Source organism: Schistocerca nitens, chromosome 7 (assembly GCF_023898315.1).
Source record: "Schistocerca nitens isolate TAMUIC-IGC-003100 chromosome 7, iqSchNite1.1, whole genome shotgun sequence".
NCBI classification, from domain to species: Eukaryota; Metazoa; Arthropoda; class Insecta; order Orthoptera; family Acrididae; genus Schistocerca; species Schistocerca nitens.
Genome location: NC_064620.1, coordinates 43,660,387 through 43,684,298, shown reverse-complemented (window position 1 = coordinate 43,684,298; position 23,912 = coordinate 43,660,387). Strand labels below are relative to the sequence as shown.

The 23,912-nt window shown below is 38.6% G+C and overlaps 1 protein-coding gene across 1 annotated transcript in view; it reads right to left on the bottom strand.

Annotated features, from left to right (window-relative positions):
* LOC126195465 (dynein axonemal heavy chain 1-like) overlaps positions 1–23,912 on the bottom strand; it is a 963,710-nt gene that overhangs the window by 667,606 nt on the left and 272,192 nt on the right. The window contains exons 23-26 of the mRNA XM_049934091.1: positions 23,716–23,879; positions 1,129–1,336; positions 859–956; positions 639–752 (exon numbers count right to left, since the gene is read on the bottom strand). Coding sequence (XP_049790048.1) covers positions 639–752; positions 859–956; positions 1,129–1,336; positions 23,716–23,879 — 584 coding nt within the window. The remainder of the gene's footprint in view (positions 1–638; positions 753–858; positions 957–1,128; positions 1,337–23,715; positions 23,880–23,912) is intronic.

Below are 23,912 nucleotides of genomic sequence, written 5' to 3'. Positions count from 1 at the left end.
ACTGGCAATGCTAGAAAAAGAACCCCAGTACTCTGGTATCAGACTACTAAGAAGTCTGCCCAAAACCCTGCAAGTTCTAGAAAGTGCAATTGCCATTATGATCTTCTATCTGTAATACGAAAAGAGAAAGTTGAAGGGTTAATACTGAATCTCTTCCACCTATTTAGTAATACAGGTGCCTGAGGATTATCACAGATCTGCAAATCAGTGAGTATGTTGCAAATCAGATTAAAAAGAAATCTGTAGAACATTATCAGTAGTTTCAGAAATATATAGAGAAATGTAGAACATTCTTAAATAAACTCCGCATGCATGAACTAATTTTCTCATGTCTTTATGTTTTGAAAAATTTGGCAAAACAAGGTACTCAGTGAATTATGTAACATAAATTTTAACTTCAGCCTTTACGTGCAGCATGATAAAGAGAGCATATACACATCAAAGTAAAGTAATAAGCGACTTCTGAGGTAATAAATGCATTTGAAGCATAACTACTGAAGTCATTCAAATTAAAGCCACATGTTCCAAATATGAAGAGCTACGATTTCACATTTAAAGAGGTAATTTTTCAATATCTCAATAACTGTTCCCTAAATGTACTAATTGGAATTTCTTCTAATTCTCAATTTATTTATTACCTGTCTTGTCGTGATTGCTGTGCCTTTTGTATTGTAGTTATCTGCTGAGCAATAACTGATAACACTTCAATGTCAATCCTGTTGAATTCATCAAAGCAAGCCCAAGCTCCTGAACTGTTAAAATCAAGAATTTCCAGATATATTTCAGTCTGCATGTATGATTAAATGATTGGGTTATAGGGTGATGGATTGCCAGTCTACCAATTTTGAAATGTGTTACCTTGCAAGTCCTTTGAAGAACTTCCCCATAGCCATATAGTCAAGCTGATCCGAACAGTTGAACACAACACACTGTATAGCAAATGCTTTGGCCAAGTCCTGAAAACAAATAGTTAAAATACATAATTTCACTAGGAATGCTTGGTTCCACAAACAAAAACTTCTAGCATGCCTAAAGTAAATTAGTTTACAGTACTGACAAATATATATTACTGAAACACACAGTTAATATGTAAGGAAAAGTGAGAGTTCAGAATTTCCAGCAAGTTACCTTTGTTGTTTCTGTTTTGCCAGTGCCTGCAGGTCCTGCAGGTGCGCCACCAAATTTGAGATGCAAAGCGCCAGTCAGTGTGAGGTAACAACGATCTGTCAGGGGTGTAATTACCAGCCGTCCGCTGTTGCCAAGGTATTCATAACCATACTGGAATTCTGCATTGACAGCACGCACCTTGAGTTGGGAGTCATCTACCCAATAATACCTGTGGAATTCCATTATTTCTTTAAAGATCCGCCAACATATTTTAATCATTTTTCTATGACTATGAGTACTCAAAAAAGATGGTTACTACACAAAACAATGAAAAATTGGTTACTGAATTAATAAATTAACAAACTGAGATGACTGCACATTTTGGAACACACAGAAATAGGATTTAAGTTTGAACCTTTACATATACACAATTAGACCATTATTTGAATAAAATTTAATATTTGTTTTCAAGTTGCAGCAAAATGTAGCACACTATATGTATAAGGGGTGATCAAAAAGTTTCTAAAAGGCCAAACAGTCCAGAACCAATATGGCAATCATGCAAAATCATTGTGAAGGCTGAGGCAATCATCTCATTGACACACTGGGTTGAAGATATCCATTGGTAAAAAACCGGCTCCTGCTGTGTGAAGACTGCTGCACAACCTCATCTGGCAGGAATCGTTGACACATCAAGGCCCTTTTTAAGGGACCAAAGGCATGATGCTTGCATGGGGAGAGATCACAACTACAGGAGGGATGTTCGAATGTCTCCCACTTGAGTTGGTGTAACTGTTGCATTAAGACATCTGTGATATGGCGATGTATATTATGATGCTGCAGCAATGCTTGGTGCACCATTTCTCACAACGTGCTGCTCCATACACATCCTTCATTCTCTGATGGATGTCTACCAAAGTATGCTCTTCGGCAGCCATGAAAAGAACAACAGTGCACTGCTTCTGTGTGGACACTTTGGTAATAATCTCACCATAGTTCATGTTTCCACATTTACTGCATGCTTGTTGTAAACACACAAATGTTACACTAAGCCCTTGAATACCTGTCGGTGTTTATATACTCACGCCGGAGTCATGCTATGTTCCATATACACTGCAGCAATGCTCTCAAATGGAAACTTTTTGATCGCACCTGATAGTTTTGTCACATGATTAGGTTATTCTGCACTGTTATGCATTTCAAAGAGCAATTCTGACACAGCTGTTATAAATGGTAAATAAGGTATGTATGTCACTCAGCATCTCCACTATATGGTGAGTAGCAAGCATTCTACTCACCATATAGGGGAGATGCTGAGTTGCAATACGCACAACAAAACAACTGTCACAAAATGAGCTTTTGGCCAACAAGGTCTTTGTCAAAAATAGACAACAGTCATTTTGACAAAGGCCTTGTTGGCTGAAAGCTTATTTTGTGACATTCTTTTTGTCATGCCTATCTGTCACTCAGCATCTCCACTATATGGTGAGAAGCAACCATTCTTTTCATAATATCGTTACATTCCAACCTGGATTTTCCATAGTATCCTATCTGTCAATTCATACAAATACCTGGGTGTAACGCTTAGTAGTGACATGAAATGGAATGATCACTTAGGCTCAGTTGTAGACAAAACAGTTAGCAGACTTGGGTTTATTGGTAGAATAAAAGTGAAATACAATCAGTCTATCAAGGAGATTGCTTACAAATCACCTGTGTGACACACCCTAGGTTAGTTAAAGTCTGTGGGACATGTACCAAATAGGACTAGAAGGGGATAATACATAGAAGGCCAGCATGAATGATCAAGGCAGCATGAGTAGTCACAGGTTTGTTTGTCCCATGGGAATGTATCAGAGCCCTATTGAAAGAACTGAACCAGCAGGCTCCTGAAGATATATGTAAACTATCAGAAGATAGTCTAGCAACAAAGTTTCAAGAACTGGCTTTAAATTACTCTTGGTGTATACTAAACCCCCATATATGGCTCCCAAAGGGATCGTGAGGACAAGATTAGATTCAATGCAGCATGCACAGAGGTATTTTGAACAATTATTCTTTCTGCATTACACACATGAACGGAACACGGAAAAGCCCTAGTAACTGATACAGTGGGATGCAACCTCTGCCATGCACCTCACAGCGGTTAGTGGAATGTAGATGTAGATGTAGATAAAATAACACTACTAAATTATGAAGCTATGAGGGTTGTACCAAAAGTAAGGTTACCATATTTTATACAAATAGGAGACATTGTTTATTGTTATTCGTTTATACATAATTGAAAAGCTTACACTTTTGTCTATTTTTCAGCATAGTCTCCATTTTTTTTTGACACACTTTTGAAGACGGTGCTGCAGCTTTTGTATTCCTAAGCTGAAGTCTCTCACCAACCCATTGAGAAAGCGTGTGACCTCTGATTGGACTTCATCATTGCTCTTGAAGCATTTGCCACCTAAATATTCCATTAGCTTGGGGAAGAGGTGATAATCACTGAATCACTGGGGGGGGGGGGGGGGGGGCTAAGTCTGGGCTATACAGGGAACATGGATAACAGTCCACCCAAATTTCTTCAAAAGCTGCTGTGTTTGACGAGCGACACGGGTCCGAGTGTTGTCGTGAAGAAGCACTACTCCCTCCACCAGTCATCCTCAATGGCGATTCTGAACTGCTCACCTGAGTTTGGTCAATGTTTCACAATATCTGTCTGAGTTTATTGTCATCCGAGGTTGCATGAAATTGATGAGGAGTACCCCTTTCTGATCCCAAAACAGTCACTATAACCTTTCCTTCCGACTGTGTTTATTTGAATTCCTTTGGTGGCAGTGAATCGGAGTGACGCCACTGACAAGATTTTTGTTTTGTTTTGGGGTGTAATGAAACACCCACGTTTCATCTCCTGTGACGATTAAGTCCAACAACTTCTCCTTGTTGCCTCCCTCCTCACATTGTTGAAGAAACTTGCGAGAACAGTCAAGGCGTTGCTCCTTGTGTCTGTCAGCCAGCATCCGGGGGACCCCGTGAGCACACACCTTATGATAACACAACGTTTCTGTTAAACTTCTTTCAATTGTGCCATGGGAAGCTTCAGGAATGCATTCAACAAGTTCATGGACAGTGACCCTCTGATCTTTGAGCTGCTCACTGTTGATCTTCTGGACAATTGCATTTGAAATTGGCAGTCTTCCATTCCATTCTTCATCGTGAATTTCTGTGTGACCCTCAGCAAAAGTCCTGCACCATTTGTGGACATGCTGAACGGACATGCACTCTTCACCATAAACCTTAGTCAATTGCCAGGCAGTAACTTTCTTGCGTGGAGAAACTGAAGTACTGCTCGAACATCGCACTTGGTGGGAGCAGCAATCAACACTTCCATCTCTGACAGCTGCCAAGCCAACACTGAGCAATGTAGCAAATCACGGACGGATGGGCTCTTAGAGTGGGGGAACCATTGCGCATGGCACAGTTGTTGGATTTAGCCTAGTACCTTCCCTCGAGGCTGTAGCTCATTGGGAATCTTACTTTTGGTGCAACCCTCGTATATACACATTATCTAAATTTAGGAATTGCTTGATATCTTGCCACAAAATATAACATTACAAGAAAAGGGAAAAAGTAAAGATAATAACTATTAGTCACCTCAAGAACCCAGATTAACATAATTAATAGGTATTTAAGAATCTTTATTGTACGCTTATTTATCTGAACTTATTCTTTATTCTAATAATCGATTTTGGTCTGTTTCAAGGCTATTTTCCGATTATCTGATATTTGCTACTGTAGTTACAAGAGTCAAATGTCGTAAAAGGGAAGCAGTAGTTGAGAAGAGAATGAAACTCGATGGTAGTCTTTCCCCAATCTTGTTCAGTCAGGATACTGAGCAAGCTGTAAATGAAATCAAGGTGAAATTTGGAAAGGAAATTAAAAGTACAAGGAGAAGAACTGAGTACTTTGGGGGCTGATATCATATTAACGTATTTGGAACAGCAACTGAATGGGATGAATAGAGCCTTGAAAACAGATTACAAGATGAACATCAGCAAATTTAAAGGAAGAATAATAGAATGTAGTGGAATTAAACTGAGTGATACTGGGGGAATTAAATTAGTAAATGACACACTAATAGTAGAACATGAGTTTTGTTATTTGGGAAGCAAAATAACTGACAATGGCTAAAGTAGGAAGGGTATAAAAAGCAGACCATCAACAGAAAGAAAATCATTTATGAAATAGAGAAATTTGGTAACATTAAATATAAATTTAACTGTTAGAAAATCTTTCTGAAAATGTCTGATATATTATCTGGAAGAGGCACTATCACTATCAAAGTTCTTGTTTATTGTTGCCCATTCACACTAGTACTGAAGTTTAGGTCAATGACAATACAACTACATACTATGTAAATGAAGGTGGAGGGGATGCAGAATCAGCAGGGATGAAAGAAAATGTGTGCCGGACAAGGACTCAATTCCAGGGTCTTTTGATTACTAGGCAGTTGCCGTCCAGACACAGTGTTTACCACAATTGTGCAGACTATCTTGACACACCTCCCAGCTGGCCCACACTTCTACCGAGTATCACCTACCTGCAAGTAGCCTGAAGGTGGTGGATTCATGGCCCTTTCAGACATGTCCAACAAAACAGACACCACACATTCATATAATGCTATACACAGTACAGTTATTGTTAGGATGGCAGTGTTGGGAGACCAAGCAATAGCGGCATGACGTGTCCAACTTTAAACCTTCTCCATTAATATTGTTTCATGAACTATACATGGCAGGAAATATACAATTATGATAATGTAAGAGCATGTGGGAATTAACATCCTCAACTGCAAGAATTAAAAGGACCAATAAAACACTAAGGTCTAAGTCCGCAATGTACAGCGTCTGGCCTTGTTCACAAACAAAATGAAATCAGAATGTAATGAGTACGCACCCAATTCATAAAGCAAACTTAATAATCACAGTTCTTCCTAGCAAAGATTATAAATAAAAGTTATAAAAAAAAGTGATGTCATTAAATTTTTAGTACATAAAGTGCAATCAGTAAATCCGTATATCCTACCCAAGTAAATTGGATGTTAAGTTATATTTGTAAAGATAAGATTACAGTGCTTAATTCTGTCTGTGGTGTAAACATCCATAAATACATCGGTCACTGAGATATATATATTAAAACAAAACTAACAGCAACCTATATTAGTTTCTTGGTGTACTATGAAACTAAAAGTGGCACATATTGGTTCTCCGGCGTGCTACACAGTGATGATTAAAGATCTGAACTACAAAGATGAGCAGAGGATTACTTTTTTTCTGATTTTCTTTCTTGCCCCAAGCTATGCTAAGTTACCTGTGAAAACCCCATGAACATTTGTACCGTAGTTTTGGAGATCTGTGTGTGCAAACAGATAGACAGTGGTTTTACAGTTTTATTATTATTATTATTATTATGGGTAAAAAATTTGAGTTTAGATCCAAATATGACACAGCAGTAAATTCATGAAACATACATTTCAGAATGTCACCGCAAAAACAATACGTTCCCCGTAATTACGTGTTTATCATTTTGCACTCAAGCAATACAAAAGATGCTACCGTTATGGATATAAACTATTTACATTTAGCTGTAAGCAGTGCATGAATGGTAACAACTAGTTACAGCAAATGAATAATATGAAAAAGGTTACCCAACATGAGATTCCAATCTGGACTTTTTTTTTTTTTAATGCACAAACCACTACGGCTTCAGAGACTAAGAATCATATGTATTTGGTGAAATTCAGAACTTCACCAAACAGAGAAATTCATAAGAGCAATGTCAATAATATTTCCACAGTCTCTGGTGCCATCAGTGTGGTGCAGTTGATAGCTTGCCACATGGTTTGTTGCGAGTCACCAGTTCAAAACCTCTACAATTATTTGTTACTTTCTGTTTATCATTTCTAAAAGGTTCTGGGAATATCTTATGTTTATAATGTTTTTATATCTGGAATATTTGTTAACTGCATAAATACTAGCTTTCCGCAATTACTGATATTTGTTTAAATAACTTCACTCTCTATCCATGAAATCAGTTCTCATTTGATAGTATGTTAATAATGTGCTTTCAGCATTAAGGGTTGTATTTCTCTGATGACTGAGCTTTTGTATTTGGACCTGAGCCTGGTTATGATGTGACACTGTTTGGTGGCGGTGCCGGGTACTTCAAAACATCTGCAACACCATTAATGAAATTAGGCAATGTAAATGCATTATCTAAACAAACAAGCACCAGCATACAAGCAAAAAATCATTCTCATGGTATTTAACTCTGTTCAGAATACCAAAGGATTACAAGCCAGCAGTAAATCTGCTGCCCATTGGACATCCATCAGTGCCCTCTAAAGATGCTAGTCAAGATCCTACGAAATGGCTGAAAGGATTTGCTCGAGTGGCCAAAAACAACAGGTGGGATGACATGATTTGTTTCTCAGGTATGTAAGGTACTTTCACTTGGAAGGCACAGTTTAGCAATGGTTAGAGAACAAACACACAAAGAGAAGTTCAACAGCTGGGACTAATTCCAGGCTGAACTGATGAAAATGTCTGGTGCAATCAGCAGCAAGTCCACTTAGTGGGAGAACAAATGAAGAAAAGGTCACCTTGTTATGGGGGAACAACATAGTCTTTATGCTTTGGCCCTATGCCACATTGTAAATCCTAACACAAGCTGACAAAATATCACTCTTAAATGAAAGGAGTCAAAGAGGATATGTACCAAGTTGTTCTGGTAAAGGAAGTCACAATAGCAGAAGTCATCAAATGGTGCAGTGCACGAAAGGAAAAAAAATGGTGGGAAATGACCGTGAGCTCACCTCTCTCTTATGCCAGATAGCAAGAGAAGAGATATAACAGTGTACAGCACCATAAATGTTGAACCAATGATACAAGAGATAGCAACCTTTTATATGAACCCGATACATCAGGATGTAATGGAGAATTTGAGGAAGAGGTGTATCACGTTTTAGGACTAATATCCACCACCAATCCTAAAGGCCAAGAAGAACAGACTCGACCAACTTGAGGCTATGTCACTGCTGTGAAACTACAACCCAGCATTTGACCAACACAGGTACAACCTATTCCTCCACCAAGTGTAACACCCTGCAGAAAAACAGACATTTGGAGGGCAACACATCAGGCTGTTTTCACTGTGAACACTGTGTCTGTTGTGCACTACTGCCGAAAAAGGAGACAATTGTTTGACAACTATTACACCACAAGCGATCAACCACTACAACAATCCTACTCATGTCACATCATCTCAACCACAACGACAGTCCTACTCACACGGGTAATCTGCACAGGATTATAGCTGATGTGTTGGCTGAAGCTCTTCACCATACCCTCAATGAGGTTACTCCCCAACACACTATACATGTTACCCTTCACTGTACGGAGTTACCAACCATTCACCTAGCTGCCGAATCAAGGACAACTAAGCAAAGTGAGCATCTATGGAGGTATTGCTGCCACAGATGAAAATCCTGATACAGGATGACAGCAAATCTCATCAACTTCATCACCAACAGTCAACTAGTTTTGGCACTAGTCAAATCAGGGGTTTCTTCTTCTACAATATCAAATATTTATCACTGCCAGCTAAAGAAGATTATAATCCGAAATATGTAAGATGGTGCTGAAGGTCACAAATGGGAAATATATCCAGCTGACAAGTATTGCAGGAATAACAATCAATAACAGAACACAGCCATCTGAATGTGTCATTTTAACAAAATAAAGTCATGATGTCATTCTTGGGTGAGACGTCTTGCAGGGACCACTAGCAATCATAGTCTGTGTAAGAAAAAACAGTCCCAGATTGATGATGCTATTCCAACAAGCACACAGAACTAAGATTGCTTTGGGTGGTTGTTTGCCACTGAAAACGTTATCCTGCTATCAACAAGAAGAGTTTCAGTCATCATTCAGCAAGCACCATTACATTGTGAATCTTTAGTCTATTGCAAAAGGCTACTAAGGCTTACAATAGAAATCTACATGCCAGCAACACTCATAAGTTCGTGGGTTATGGAGGACTTTGGATCATTAATATCACAGGCAGCCACAAATCGTACCTAGAGGTATGTGCATAGGGGCAAGTGAACCAGGAAGAGCAGCTTAGTGTCGCTGATGAAGAACTATGCTGTGCTGTCACTACAGACAACACACAAGGGAGGAAGCCACTATCAAACTGCCAATAGGATCTAGTCTGACTGTTGGCAAGTAACAGCCATTTTGCATCAATTTGCCAATAGTATCTGGCCTGACCGTTGGCAAGTAACAGCCATTCTGGATCAATTTTCAGATACCTTCAAATCCAGAGTGAGGAAAGACAGAATATAAAAAAAAACATAATAAAGCACAACATCAACATTGGAGATCATCCAACAATTAGCCAGCTCTCATATGGAGTGCCCCTCACTGAGCAATAGATAATCTGGGAGGAAGTGGAGAAGATGCTGCAATGTAACACCACTGGTCCTTCAGAGTGTCCCCAGTCCTCTCCAGTGGTTCTTATGAAGAAGGATGGCACATGGCATTTCCACATCAAGTACTGACAACTGAACAAAATCATGAAGAAAGAAATCAAACCATTGCCAAGCTCTGGTGACAGCCTGGACTACTTGAATGGACTAAAGTATTTCTCTACTATGGACATGCAGTCGGTTACTGGCAAATCGAGGTTGATGAGGCTGATAGGGAAAAGACTGCCTTCATTAGCTCCTGATGGTCCCTACAAGTTTCACGTTTGGAGTACATAATGCTCCAGCCATCCTCGAATATTTGATGGACAACATGCTTCAACACATTAAATGGATGATGTGTCTTTGCCATCTTTATGATACTGTCACTTTTTTTCAAATACAATAACATCTATGCTATCTGATAACTGTGCACTCAAATTGCAGATCTCTGCCTCAATACAAAACAGTACCTCTTTGTCACCCAAGAAATGAAAATCTTTGGGCACCCAGTGTATGGTGATGGAATCTGTCCCACTCCAGAAAAAATAAAAGCTATCACAGATTTTCCAACTCCTCAACACATTCCTGATGTGAGAAGTTTTCTTAAAATGTGCTCATACTGCTGGTGATTCATAAAGGACACCTACACTCAGGCTTGGACTTCGCAAGAACTACTGCCAGGAGCCACCAAATTTTCCTGGAACAAGATGCAAGAAAGATATTTCTTTGCTAACATCTTCTCCAGTCTTAGCATTGTATGACAAGAATGCCATGTTTCTAATGGTTTTGGAATTGGTGTAGATTACGCTTCCAGAGCACTTTCCAAGTCCTAGAAGAATTACTCTACAACTGAGAAAGGGTGCCTTGCAGTTGTTTGTGCCATCAACAATATACAGTCACATTTATTTGGCAAACCATGCACAGTTGTGACAGATCACCATTCTCTATTCTGGATGACTAGCCAGACAGATTTAGTGGATCAACTGGCGAGATGGGCACTGAGGCTTCAGGGGTATGACGTCACAATGGTATACAAAAACAGAAACAAAAACAAGGATGTTGAATACCTTTCAAGAAATCATGCAGCAGAACACAGCAGCATGGATGAAAATTCAGTCATCACTGCATTAAATGACAGCATTGTTGGACAGAGAGAAGATCAAGCACTGCTGAAAGCCATAGAAGCCTTGAAGAATAAGGAATCAAACAAAGGAACTGGAACTTTGTATAAGAGGAACTATGATCCAATAAGGTGGATATGGTTGCTCATCATCCCAGCTCAACTATGGCCAGCTATCCTGAAGTATTTCAACGACACTCCAACATTTGGACTTCACAGAATCAGGCACAGGAACCACTGGCTAGGTCTCTAACAGTCTGTTAGAGACTACAAGAGCCACTGTAAGGAATGCCTATGGCAGAAGCATGAGCCAGTTACCTCCGGTTCATACGGTACCAATCTCATCTGCAGTAGGGCCATTCCACCGAATTGGAATCAACCTTTCAAAGAATTTTGTGAATTAAAGAGCATTGCGCTCTCATTCAAATATATGGCCAAAAGAGTTAGTCTACAGGAACTGTGAAACAAACCCTGTTGTCCAGGACCGCGTGCCACGAAGGGCGCAGATTCACCACGAGATGGGGAAACTCACAGGCGTCTGTTGTCTATTGAGGCCTAAGTGTTGTAGTGTGCAAGTGAGACAGAAGAGAACCTACATTATACGGAAACCCAGTACGAGCCATTTGTGGCCAAGGAGACATAGCAGTGTTAAATATGGCGGACCTAAGATCTACCATAGAGGGAAACATTTATGAAAACTATTTAATTCTGTAATAATGCAGGGAATCAAGCCACAGTAATTTTAATCTGCCATCCCCCATAAATTTTCATGGTGAACCCAATAAACTTGAATATTGATCATATCTAGGATTTACTGTTTAAGTGAAGTTAACAAGTTTTGTAACAAAGACTTGAATGCTAAAATCTGAATGCTTTGGTCGATCTTAACAATCGACATTTCATATAGAAGCACATCCTTAAAATGACAAACATTGTAAATATCAACTCTGTAACTTTGTTTAAAAGACATAGTAAATTTAAATTACCAGTATTTACATTTGAGCATCAGTCTATCATTTCCTCCACACAAAACACATTTAACGATAACAGCATGACACCTTATTGAATCATTAGGTAATAGAATATTTGTTGTAAAGTTTAGTGCATAATAATTACTTTTGTTCTTTATTTATTTATCAGAAAGCACACTGGTATAAGGCTACTGGCCATGGCATTCAAAGATTTCAAAAATAATTTAACGTTTATTATGTAATGGATATTATTGTTACTTTATTTAGAATGTGAAAGATGTCAAGCTTTGATTATTTAAATATGTTAAAATGTAAAATAATGTAGAATAAGCTGTAGCCTATCAGATGGACGGCTTCAGGAAAGGGAACTGCCGTAGTCAGTTGAGGGAGGATATTCGGCACGCGGGAAACATGGCCGGGGATGGACAGAGACAGTGTTGGTCGAGTCACCAAAGGGGCAGTTCGGATTGAGATGCAAAGTGGACAGTTCGTCTTTACGCAGCTAGGAAGTGAAACAACTTAGAAAATTTCACGTTGCGTGGTATCGCAATACTTAAGTCTCTGAGCAATGAGAAGCCACGCGCCTGGTGTGAATGGTCTTACAGATGAATGGTCTTACAGAAAGCTTTAATAAGACATTTGAAGACCTACTCCTGATGTATGCTGATGTCAAACAGAGAGACATAGATACAATACTGCCTCTTGTGATATTTGCATACACCACAGTGTCCATTGTGACAATTACATTCAACACAGCAAAGCAGAACACTAGAGGCTTCATACTGTTCTTTCTGCAATTACAAAAATTTACTTGTGTATGGGAAAATGGAAAATGTAGAAGACACATACATAGTATTCCTATGTCATCTGGGACAACAAGGGATGACCTTAGAAGATGTAACTGCATGTTTCAGAAACTTATATGATACTTACGCAAAAAAGTACACACAATGTATAAGGGCATTACATAACAAAGGTACAAGAAGAAGAAAGACTAGCCAATGATGAAGCAATAGCTGGAAAAGTAGTACCAGTAAAAGTTTTATTGATTCATACGTCACTTTTACAAGGATAGTGGACAGGCATTTATCTACTTATAGGTCTCGTTTGACAAGGATGGGACAGGTAGTTGGCCATGGACTTATAGTAGGAATCATTTTGTCATATGCCTAAAGTAATTAAGGGAAACCACAGAAAACCTAAATGAGGATGGCTGGATGAAGACTGGAGCCTCCACTCTTCTGAATACAAGAATAGTCTGTTCAAAGCAATGCTACCTCATCTGGTTCATCCCTAGCGTACAATACTGTTTTGCAAAGAAGTTATTTAATAATGTAAAGGGATAGTGCCACCCTGTTCACCGACTTCTCTCTCCCATCACAGCACGCATTAAACACATTATACACACATTGTTTCGTACTGTAACACTACACACACTATCAGGTGACATCAGGACCATAGCAGTGATATTTGGTTTTCATTTTGCATGCAGCAACTTCCCATTTGTAGACCTGAAACACTGAGTCAGTATCTCTCTATAACAAGTCAGAAGCTGAGCTCAGAAAAAGAGTAAGATATTTGTATTTTATATTGAATAGCTTTGTGAGTTACTTTTTCCACAAAAGAAAAAAAGAAGGAAAAGCACAGTGTGAAAATGGTATGTGCAATGACAGATATTGTATTATTGTTATCTGTCTTACAGTTTTTACCACACTCCTACTTTGTGCTATCTAAATAATCCTTCAATGTATAGAACATAGTGCTTAATAATTTACACAAGTTTGCTTTAATCTTCTTGCACAATTTAGTGTATAGTTTTATTCCTTCACAGAAAATGCTGTTTTCAGTTTTAGGTTTATTATTTCTTGGTAAATGTAAGTTCAGTCTAGGTCCTGTTCCTTCGTCATGTACAAAGTTGTTTGTGCAGTAATTATTGAAAAAAATTGGTTGAAATGGCTCTGAGCACTATGGGACTTAACATCAGAGGTCATCAGTCCCCTATAACTTAGAACCACTTAAACCTAACTAACCTAAGGACATCACACACATCCATGCCCGAGACAGGATTCGAACCTGCGACCGTAGCGGTTGCGCGGTTCCAGACTGTAGTGCCTAGAACCGCTCGGCCACCTAGGCCAGCTATTATTAAAATTATTTTTGATTCATACAACTGATTGGTAAATGTACTAACATGGTACAGTTTATGTACTCAAGTGATTTGAATAGATCTTTAGAATGAACTCAATTATGATTTTTTGTTATTATTCTTATGGTGCTTTTCTGTTGTCTGAAAATTGTGTTCATATTCTGTGCATTTGTTCCCCAGAAAAGAATTCCATAGCTAAGAAATTACATATGAGTAGTTTGTAGCTAGAAGACCATCACTTTTACATGACGATGACAGGACTCAAGGGGTAACACCTTCTTCTTTTTCTTGTGCCTTTGTCCTGCGCCTATTTGGAGTCAACACGGGAATTTACGGATGTGACATGGTTAATTCAAGAGGTGGCCATGTGTCCTTTGCCACCCCACTACCCCCTCAGGACAGAATATGTGGACCCAAACTGTCCACATGTACTGTTAACCACATAGAACAATGCAAATGTTTTCTAAATTATTGTGAATCACATAAATGAGGTGGTCCTTAGGTACCAGTCTGGTATTCACCTAGTCGGATGTGGGAAACTGCCCCAAAATCACACCTGGGCTGTTCGGTACATTGATCCTCCCCATTAATCTGCAAGGTGGATTCAATCTGGGGCCAGCGCACCTGCCAGAATCCTGGAAGTGGCATCCTTACACATATGTCTAGTTGGGTGGATACTCTAAAGGCAAACATGATGAGCAAATTTTGTTTTCCACTATCTTTGTGTGTTCACATCACTTCAAGTAAGAAAAAATACTCATTCTTCAGAGTATTGCACTTGTTACGCAGTCTATAGAGTTACCATCTACATTTAATTTAACAGTATGTTTCACGAAGGGAGGAGGAAGTTTTCAGAGTTGTGGCAGGCGAAATAAGTCAGCAAGGCATGAGCGAGGAAATATGATGGGTTGACAGAGGGGCAAAAGGGGGGGGGGGGAATCAAAGTTGTAAGCTCTTTCTTGGCTGTAGGTAGTCCTATGTGGTCACAGGATAGGAGGAGCTAGGACAGCTACCTCAGATGGTGCTGGGAATGCAGTTTCAACTGTTGGCGGGCATGAAGGAAGTTGTGGTCACAGAGTAAAAGGAGTTTGCGAAAGAAACAGAAGACGTCAAGCGTAGTTTGAGCTTGGATTGTATGATGTAACTGGAAAATATGAAGGTTCTTGCAGCGAGATCTTGCCTGAGATGCCAGTTTTAATGGTGAGCCCATTAAGCGGGATACCACATGCCAGACAACATTTCAGAAAGAGGATGTGTGACTGGAGTTTGGATTGGGCAAAGGAGAGTTTTCAAACTGGGAGAGATAGAAAGAGTGGGGATTCATCACTGATTGTGTGGGAGACAAAAGGAATATCTGAAAAAATAGTTAAGAAAAGGTTGAAAATGAGATGGTGAAAATTTATGGTGGAACTGTGATAATGGAAATAAGTGGTAGGTACTATACAGAAAACTATGTATGAAATTAGAAGGAAGGTCAGAATAGTTTTTAAAAGATCAGGAAGTAGCAGGCATGCTTGTAAGAAGATAAGTTTGATCATAAATTGTCATGCACAACAGTCTTCCTCTCTCCCTCCACCTCACCCCCTTTTTCAACCCCTCTCCCATTCTCTCTTTCTTTCCTGTATCCCCATTCACCTACACCCTCTCCGCCTTTCCTCCACTCCATTCCTCCTCCCTTTTTCCTTCTCTTACATACTCTACTCTCTGAACTCCTCTAGTCTTGTTTAAATCACTTATGGCAATGCAGCAGGGTGACATCATCGACAACTGCTGATATTTCGAAAGGTGCACACTCTTGTCATTTTCATGACACAAATACAGCATGAATGCACTGTGCAAGGGAATTTAAAACCTCAGTTTGCAGAGCAATTTTGGAAATGACATACATGCAAACTAAATAGTAAAATCACCACAAAACCAAGATGCCCAACACCAGAAGCTAATATTAATAATTAATTAATTAACTGTGTCCCTCTAGTTTTTGACAATGGAGAGAGAGCAGGATGCTCTGCAGAATTTTTATAAAAAGCCTCCATCTCTATTTATATACTGTTACTTGCTAATTTAAGTTCAACTGTTTACTTAATAACACTATCCCAACAGCTGTAAGTTAATGCCAAAATCTCTGTTATTATATTATACTGGATGACCAGTGCCAGAGTTGCTTGGCTGTTGTAAAGCAACACCGGCCGTCCATAGTCCTGATAGTCTGACCAATATATGATATGCCACAACTCCAAGGAATGTGACAGAAACTTGCCTTTCACCGACAAAGATCAACAACTAACATTAGGGTCCTTTTAGTATCTGTAAAGCATTGAAGGACAATAATTGTATTGATAGCTGATTGAGTGTCATTGTGAAATATGTCTTGTACTAATTTATATCAACACTGAACCTCATACTATTGATTCTGATTTAGCATTTTCTGAACTAACAAGGAGAGGATACAACATGGGAATTTTAGATTGGAATGAGGCTTGGCTGGCTTTTAGTTTACCTGATGGGCATTATCTTGTAGCAGTAGTAAAATGCACTGGCTAGCCAATTCCCAGAAAAAAGGTTTCAAAGTTTTACCTGCAATTTATGTACTAGTCTAGTGAATGTTGGACCTTATGTAGAAATAGCTCATTAGCAGCACATTTAATGTTTTAATCTGCTGGTCCATGATCAATCCTACCTTCTGCCATTTTTTTCTTTAATTATAATCAGAAAGATTTTCAAATAAAATGAGAAATCAGAATCATCATAAATGAAATCATTTATGATGCAACTGTTTGTTAGACCTAATGAAATGAGTTCAAATTAATATCATATTTTAAAATAGTTAATAGTAAATCCACTTTTTAGAGGGGGAGGTAAATATCAATGTCATTAAAAAGTAATTTTTTAACTATTATAGTATGTGAAGAGGTGCAAGTTGTCACATTAGAACTTTTTTAAAAAATCTGTTTATTCCATTGAAGAGGTTACTCTTGATCTGTTGTTGATAGGCAGATGTTTCAGGATATCCAAGATGCTACAGAAACTATTCAAATAGTAGTACTTAGAGGGCACATACATTGCCATACTTCACATTTTAACTGGTTGTATTGTATAAACTTGATTATATGTGCCAGTTCCTTCTGGAATATTGCTGTTTATATTGTTAAAGACTGCTGAACTGAATATGTCTGTTAATAAAGAAACCATGAGTGTATCAGAAGTTGGAGATGAAATTACACAAGACTCATTATACAGCGAAAAATCAATGTTACTATTGAGACATGCAGGCTCAGCACATAGGATTGGCGACTGACAACAGTTTGATTGCACTGGAACCTTCAACTTCAATTTCTCGTGAACCAACGGTGCTAAGTGAAGAAATTTATGCACGTACCATTTACATAATGGCTCAAAAATATCTGTTACTGATGAACTCATCCACAAAAATGAGAAATACCTCTCTCTGGATTATAAAACATATGTTATAAATATTGAAAAAGTTCATCCTACATGGAATCTGCGAAACACACGTACACACACACACACACACACACACACACACACACACACACACACACACACACACACAAAGGAAGGGAAAAGGATGCAGTCAATTAGAAAAGAAGGAGTAAAGAGGGTGTCCCACTTATCTTGACCATCCTAAATAACTGTTTGGCCAGATAAAAAATTTTTCAAGCAAATGTTCTTTAGCCATCAGGGGGACATCAATCAGCATGATTGCCTTCATTGTAGCTTTGTTTTTTACAAAGATATGAACAGTGATATGACTTTAAAAAAAAAAAAAAAAAAAAAAAAAAAAAAAAACACATGATGCAAAATTGAACTTCGACTCTCCTGTACCACTGCCCAGGAATAGAACATTCAGAGGTGCTCAAAGTGGTGTACCTGGACACCGACACACTGGTGCACTCATTGAATGAAAGAATTATTTACCGTTTCCAGTGTAGCCAGCTGAAGAGAATTACAAGCAAGCACAATACGTTCCTGCATGTCCTCTGGAGTTGTTGGACTATCGCGATAGACAATGTCTTTAATGCATCCCCAAAGAAAAAAGTCCAGAGGATTTATCAGGAGACCTAACTGGCCAAGTAACTGTTCCTCCTTGACCAATCCATCTGGCAGGATAGCTTTGGTTCAGAACATGATGTGCATGCAAGGCGTTATGTGCTGGACATCCATCATGTTGATACCACATAAGTATTCTGCTTCTTAGTGGCACTTCTTCCAGAAGACGAGGAAGAATTCATATGAGGAAGTTGGCATATGCTGTGCCATTTAAAGTACCATTGATGAAATAAGGGCCAATAATTGTAGTACTAAGCATCCCACACCAGACGTTAACTCTACACTGATGCTGTCTAAGCCATCGTGGGTTGTCACTGGACCAATAATGCATGTTCCTTGTATTTACCTGTCCATTGTCTGGGAAGGAACATTCATCAGTAAACAGAACATTGGAGAAGAAGTTCCGGTTGGTGAGGATTTGCCACTGACAGAACTGTACACAATTCTAGAAATTATACCCATGCAATTCTCGATGTAGTTGTACATGGTGACGTGTAAGAATACGATATACACTGTTTTTAGGAATGACAATCTCACGTTTAAGTTGTTGTGTGCTCAAATGTGGATTCATAGCAACAGAAGAGAGAACAGTAACTTCAGCAGCTTTGCCTATGCAGCTGTTATGACGATTGCGTTGTCGTGGGTTGAAACTTCCTGTTTCCTGAAGCGTCACAACACGACATGAAAAATCCGTCAGGAAAGGGGTTCTTGTCAGAATATCAATCTCTGTACAGTTTTTCTGCCTGCGTAGAATTTTGCCTACCTTGATTGATTTTAACAGGGAAGCTAAAACAGCTTAGGTGTAACCCACCACTGCCCGCACCGAAACCAAGTTTATTGTGCAGTATCTTGCCTACCTTCAACAACAACAATAAAAGATACATTATGTTGATGCAGTTTGTAGGAAGGACAGCCTTTACTGTATTCTTACCCTAAACAACAGCATTTAAAAGGACTAAAATACTGTACTAAATGAACCCGTACATAAGAAAACAGTATTGCAATTACTGTTCTGCTAACTTACATTCCCCACAGATGAGTAGCATTTCTACCTTCTTTTCATTGGTGTACATTCCACTCACACAACTCTTCAGCTGACGATGGTTGACAGATGTACATTCCCCTTATGGTTACATTTGTCCTCAGTCAACGTCAGCACATGAATGTGTTCCATTACCCCGAGTACCTGCACTAAGTGCTGGGAGCATCAACATCAATGGTGTGTTATGTAATTAATAACATTGTGTTTCGGTGAATGGTACACTGTGATACATTTTTCAATATGCCCTTAGGAGAGGAAATGAGTTACCAAATAAAAAAATACAGGGTGCCATTTATAAAAGTCATACCACATTCATGTCTTTGTAATAAACAAAGCTACAATGAAGACAATCATGCTGACTGATGCCGCCCCCCCCCCCCCCTCCCCGATGGCTAAATAACATTTGCTTGAAACATTTTGTAATTTGCATCTGGACAGACAGTTATTTAGGGTGATCAAGATAAGTGGGACACCCTGTATATACCCAAATGGGACGAAGAAATTAAGAAAGATGGGAATCAGTTTGATAAGCATGCAGTCATTGATTCCTGGACATATGCTCATATTGTTGAAGCTATTGAAAGTTTACTACGCAGAATTTGCAACAGTGGACCTTGGCAGAAGCACGGCGGTTTGCAGATTTTTCAATTTAAAGTCTCTGAAAGATTGGTCAAGAAGTTCAAGCATAAGCATAGGATTCGTCAATGAAAAGTGAAGAAATCATAACTATACAACAAACAATGACATCTGCAGAGATTTTTTTTTAAATGCAGGCAATGAAATTAATACCACTTTCACTAACAATCTCATTATTAACACTGACCAGACAAAAAAATTATCACAAATTATTTAAAAAATTTTTGCTTTATTTTATTTTATTTATTTTTTTTCCACCCTCCGTACAACATATTTTAATTTATCTCATTTCCCCTTTCCAGGATGTCAGTACTAGTCAGTCTGCAATAGAACTCTTGTGAACAAAGGAACAAAAATGATTTTACACAAAGGCATGACATAAATTGAAGTTCCCATACATACACCACAGAATATTCCTTCATTAAGTCTGGGAAATTGCTACCCAAAGTTTATCTGCAAGAAGCAAATGGCAAATGTGGCCCTCGAGTTCCGCAAACAGAAAACGAATATTCTCAAAAATATATAAATGTTGTAATAACATCATCAAAATCTGGAAAACAGGATCATATGTCATCATCTGTAAATGGCTGTCTGGTGCCTTATGTTGGGAAAGAAAAGTTTCTGTTGATTATTTACTCTTGGAGTGGGCAAACAAAGCCTGAATTACATGATGAGGTCTTTTAAGATGAGGAGAAGTCACCAACTTGCACAATTAAAAGTGATTTCCCCAAAATGTACTCCTCTTGTTCAGCCTTGTGACATCTACTTTTACTGGCAAGTAAAAAAAAATCTAATAAAGCAGATACAAAATTGACAAAGAAATAAATTTTTGTCAAGACTGTATAAAAATACAACCAATGGTACATTATCAACTGTCATCACCAATTTTTAATGAAATAATCCGGCATGCTGGTATGCTTCTAAACTTTCTGATGAAAGAGGCAGTTTTATGGATGGCACTGAAGTGTGTTTTCCACAGACCTTTTACAAAAATGTTGTTCGTATAAAAATTCATCTTTTATAAACTGTGCCAGATGTCAGAATAGTTTTTGTTTTTTCAGTGTTTTTGTGATAACTGTCATTCAACTTCCTATATGTAAAAAAAATGTAATATAAAGAAGATATTTTTATTCTAACTGATGATCTGTTATAACTGAAATAAAAGTTGTATATAATTGATTTTAAATAAAATATTTATTTTAACTTACTTCATTATGTCTAACAAACAGCTGCATCATACATAAAATAAAATCATTAATTATATTAAATTTCAGCCTCCAGTTGCATAAGCAATAAAAACTTTACCTAGGTTTTGGTTACAATAATGTAGCCTTCTTCAGAAATGTCACAATACAAAATTAAATTAATACATGCCAGATGTTTTTTAATTTAATTTTATATTATGACATTTCTGAAGAAGGCTACATTATAATAGCCAAAACCTAGGTAAAGTTTCTTTGCTTATGCAACTGGAGGCTGAAATTTAATATAATTACATTTTACTGTTGCTGACTCTGCTGCACCATGCTAAAAACATTCAAAATCATTAATGATTTCATTTGCCACAGTTTGGTTATTCATTACTACACACTAGGAAATTGTTAAATATTTACCTCATCCTTCATTCTCAAATCGGATGGACTGCAAATAACAATGAATGTTGCAGAACACACTAATGTAACTTTCATAAGAAAATCTCAGAATGTGTTAACAATGCTAATATGGAAAGAAAGAAAAACATTGCATTTAACAGGATGTGAACCCACATCATTCATCACCATTTTTAACTTTTTTATCTTTTTTCAATTGAAACCTTACAACTTGCTACTCAAAAAGGGAAGAAACAAAACTGGACTTAATCGTAGAGAGTGTCTGGGAGGGGTCCGCGAGTCACGCGGCACGGTCCCTGGTTGCCTCAGCCACTGTAACTGACGGCTGTCACCACTGCATCCGACAGCTGCCGCCGCCACCCCCGACTCTCAAACACTAATCTGATTATAGTCGGCTGCATGCATGCTTCCCCCCACTTAGCCATAAACGATGTTGCCATCTGATTAACTTAAGTTTGATATTATTTAATAATTTAATAGGCGCACAAAATGATGTCCCTCCTGAACACATTAGCAAACACTCGACGAATTTCGGCTGCCAAAATCTGGGAAATGACTAGCTGAACCCCGTCTTCCAACTCTTTGAGCGTGTGTTTCAAGAAAATTCGGGAAACATCCCCCAGGATGTGGTTAAGCCATGCCTCCGCAATATCCTTTCTTCCAGGCCTGGTGGTTCGCATATGAGGTTCGCATATGAGGTTCTCTGAAGTTTGGAAGGTAGTAGATGAGGTACTGGCAGAACTGAAGCTGTGAGGATGGGTCATGAGTCATGCTTGGGTCGCTTAGTCAGTAGAGCACTTGCCCGCAAAAGGCAAGGGTCCCAAGTTTGAGTCTCGGTCCAGCACACACTTTCAATCTGTCAGGAAGTTTCATATCAACACACACTTTGCTGCAGAGTGAAAATCCCATTGTGGAAACATTCCCCAGACTGTGGCTAAGCCATGTCCCTGCAATATCCTTTCTACCAGAAGTGCTACTTCTGCAAGGTCACAAAGGCGCTTCATGAAGTTTGGAAGGTAGAAGACAAGGTACTGGCGGAACCAAAGTTGTGTGGACAGATCATGAGTTGAGCCTGGGTAGCACAGTCAGTAGAGCACTTGCCAACGAAAGACAAAGGTCCTGAGTTAGAGCCTTGGTCCAGCACACAGTTTTAATCTGCCAGGAAGTTTCATATCAGCGCACACTCCGCTGCAGAGTGAAAATCTCATTCTACACGAATCATTCGTCGATCCTTCATGTATAACATACCGAATGGAAAGATGATAGAAAGCTCAAAACAAAACACCTGCACACTCAGTCGCATGGTATAGAAGACCCGCGCACAGTCTTTCTGTCTGAGGACTGGGCACAGTGACATAAAGGCAGGGAAAGCCTCAGACTCGGCACAATTGCAATAATGACATCTAGCAACAATATTTCAAGCAATTAAACTTGGCAAAAAAACTCAAAAGAAAACACCAGTAGACTCAGTTGCAAAGTGTAGGGGGCATGTGTGAAGTTTTGGTACCTAAGAATTCTGCATAGTGACTGCTGGCAGATGCAGCAGTGGCAGCTGGCAGCTGGCAAACTCTCCACATGACTCGCAGACCCCTCCTGGGCATGTTTTGTGAGGCACCCTGTACATGGTTTCTGCCACTTTTTAAGAAATGTTTCAGTCATGGCCTGTAACATTTATTGTTTACTTTTTTCATTAAACAAAAAAGGCAAACAGTGCCAAAATAAACTCTCTCACAATACACATGGAAAGAGACCATGGCGAAAATACCAAGAAGACCTCACTCAACACTTTTCTTTGGGAAGTTTACCAAAAGCAAGGTAATGAGAATGAAACATTCAAACAGAAAAGAGATTATACACTTCATCCAACTCATTGACAGTTAAACACCGCAAAAAGCTCATGATAGCATGGGATCCTCTGCCACATCCAATGGGCCGTAACCATTTATTGGTAAAAGGCACAAGGGCCCGGGTCATAGCCGCTCCCCAAATGAGCTACTTTTACGCAAGTTCCATGGTTTATTAAACTAGTATATAATGTGTGGGTAAAACTTTGAAACCTTTTTTCTAGGAATTGGCCAGACAGTGCATTTTATTACTGCTACAGGGTAACACATTTTACATAAATTAAAAGCAAACCAAACCTCCTACTAATCTGAATTCCCAAGTCATGACATCTCCTTGTAAGAACAATACTAATCTCATCTGTGATCTTTATACAATCAGCCCTATGTCTGTCATATGTTAGTCATGCAAATTTAATTACTAATATTTTTCTTACTACCTAATTATTTTCACTGTATCTGTGGTTCTTTCATCAATGAAATACACAGCAGTTAGTAGTGGTAAGTACATTAAAAACATTTGGAAATGACCTGCATATATAACAACAATACACTCTTTTGCATGAAAAGCATGTAGGAAATCTCCCATATCATTCAGTATCACCACTCATACTCCACAGGCAACATAACATATACAGACATTTTTATTCACATACCTTAGCTGACTAATCCAGTCAAAATCATTTATATTTGAAATATTTTGTGACACTAAAGTACTTGTGACATCTCTTGCATGAACTTCTATAACAATCAAAGCAGAAAGCACTTGTCTCTCAATGCGCTTTAAGGGCCCTTTCACCAACTGCCTCAGACCATCAAGCTGCCAATGACATCAAGAAATTAACAAAATTAA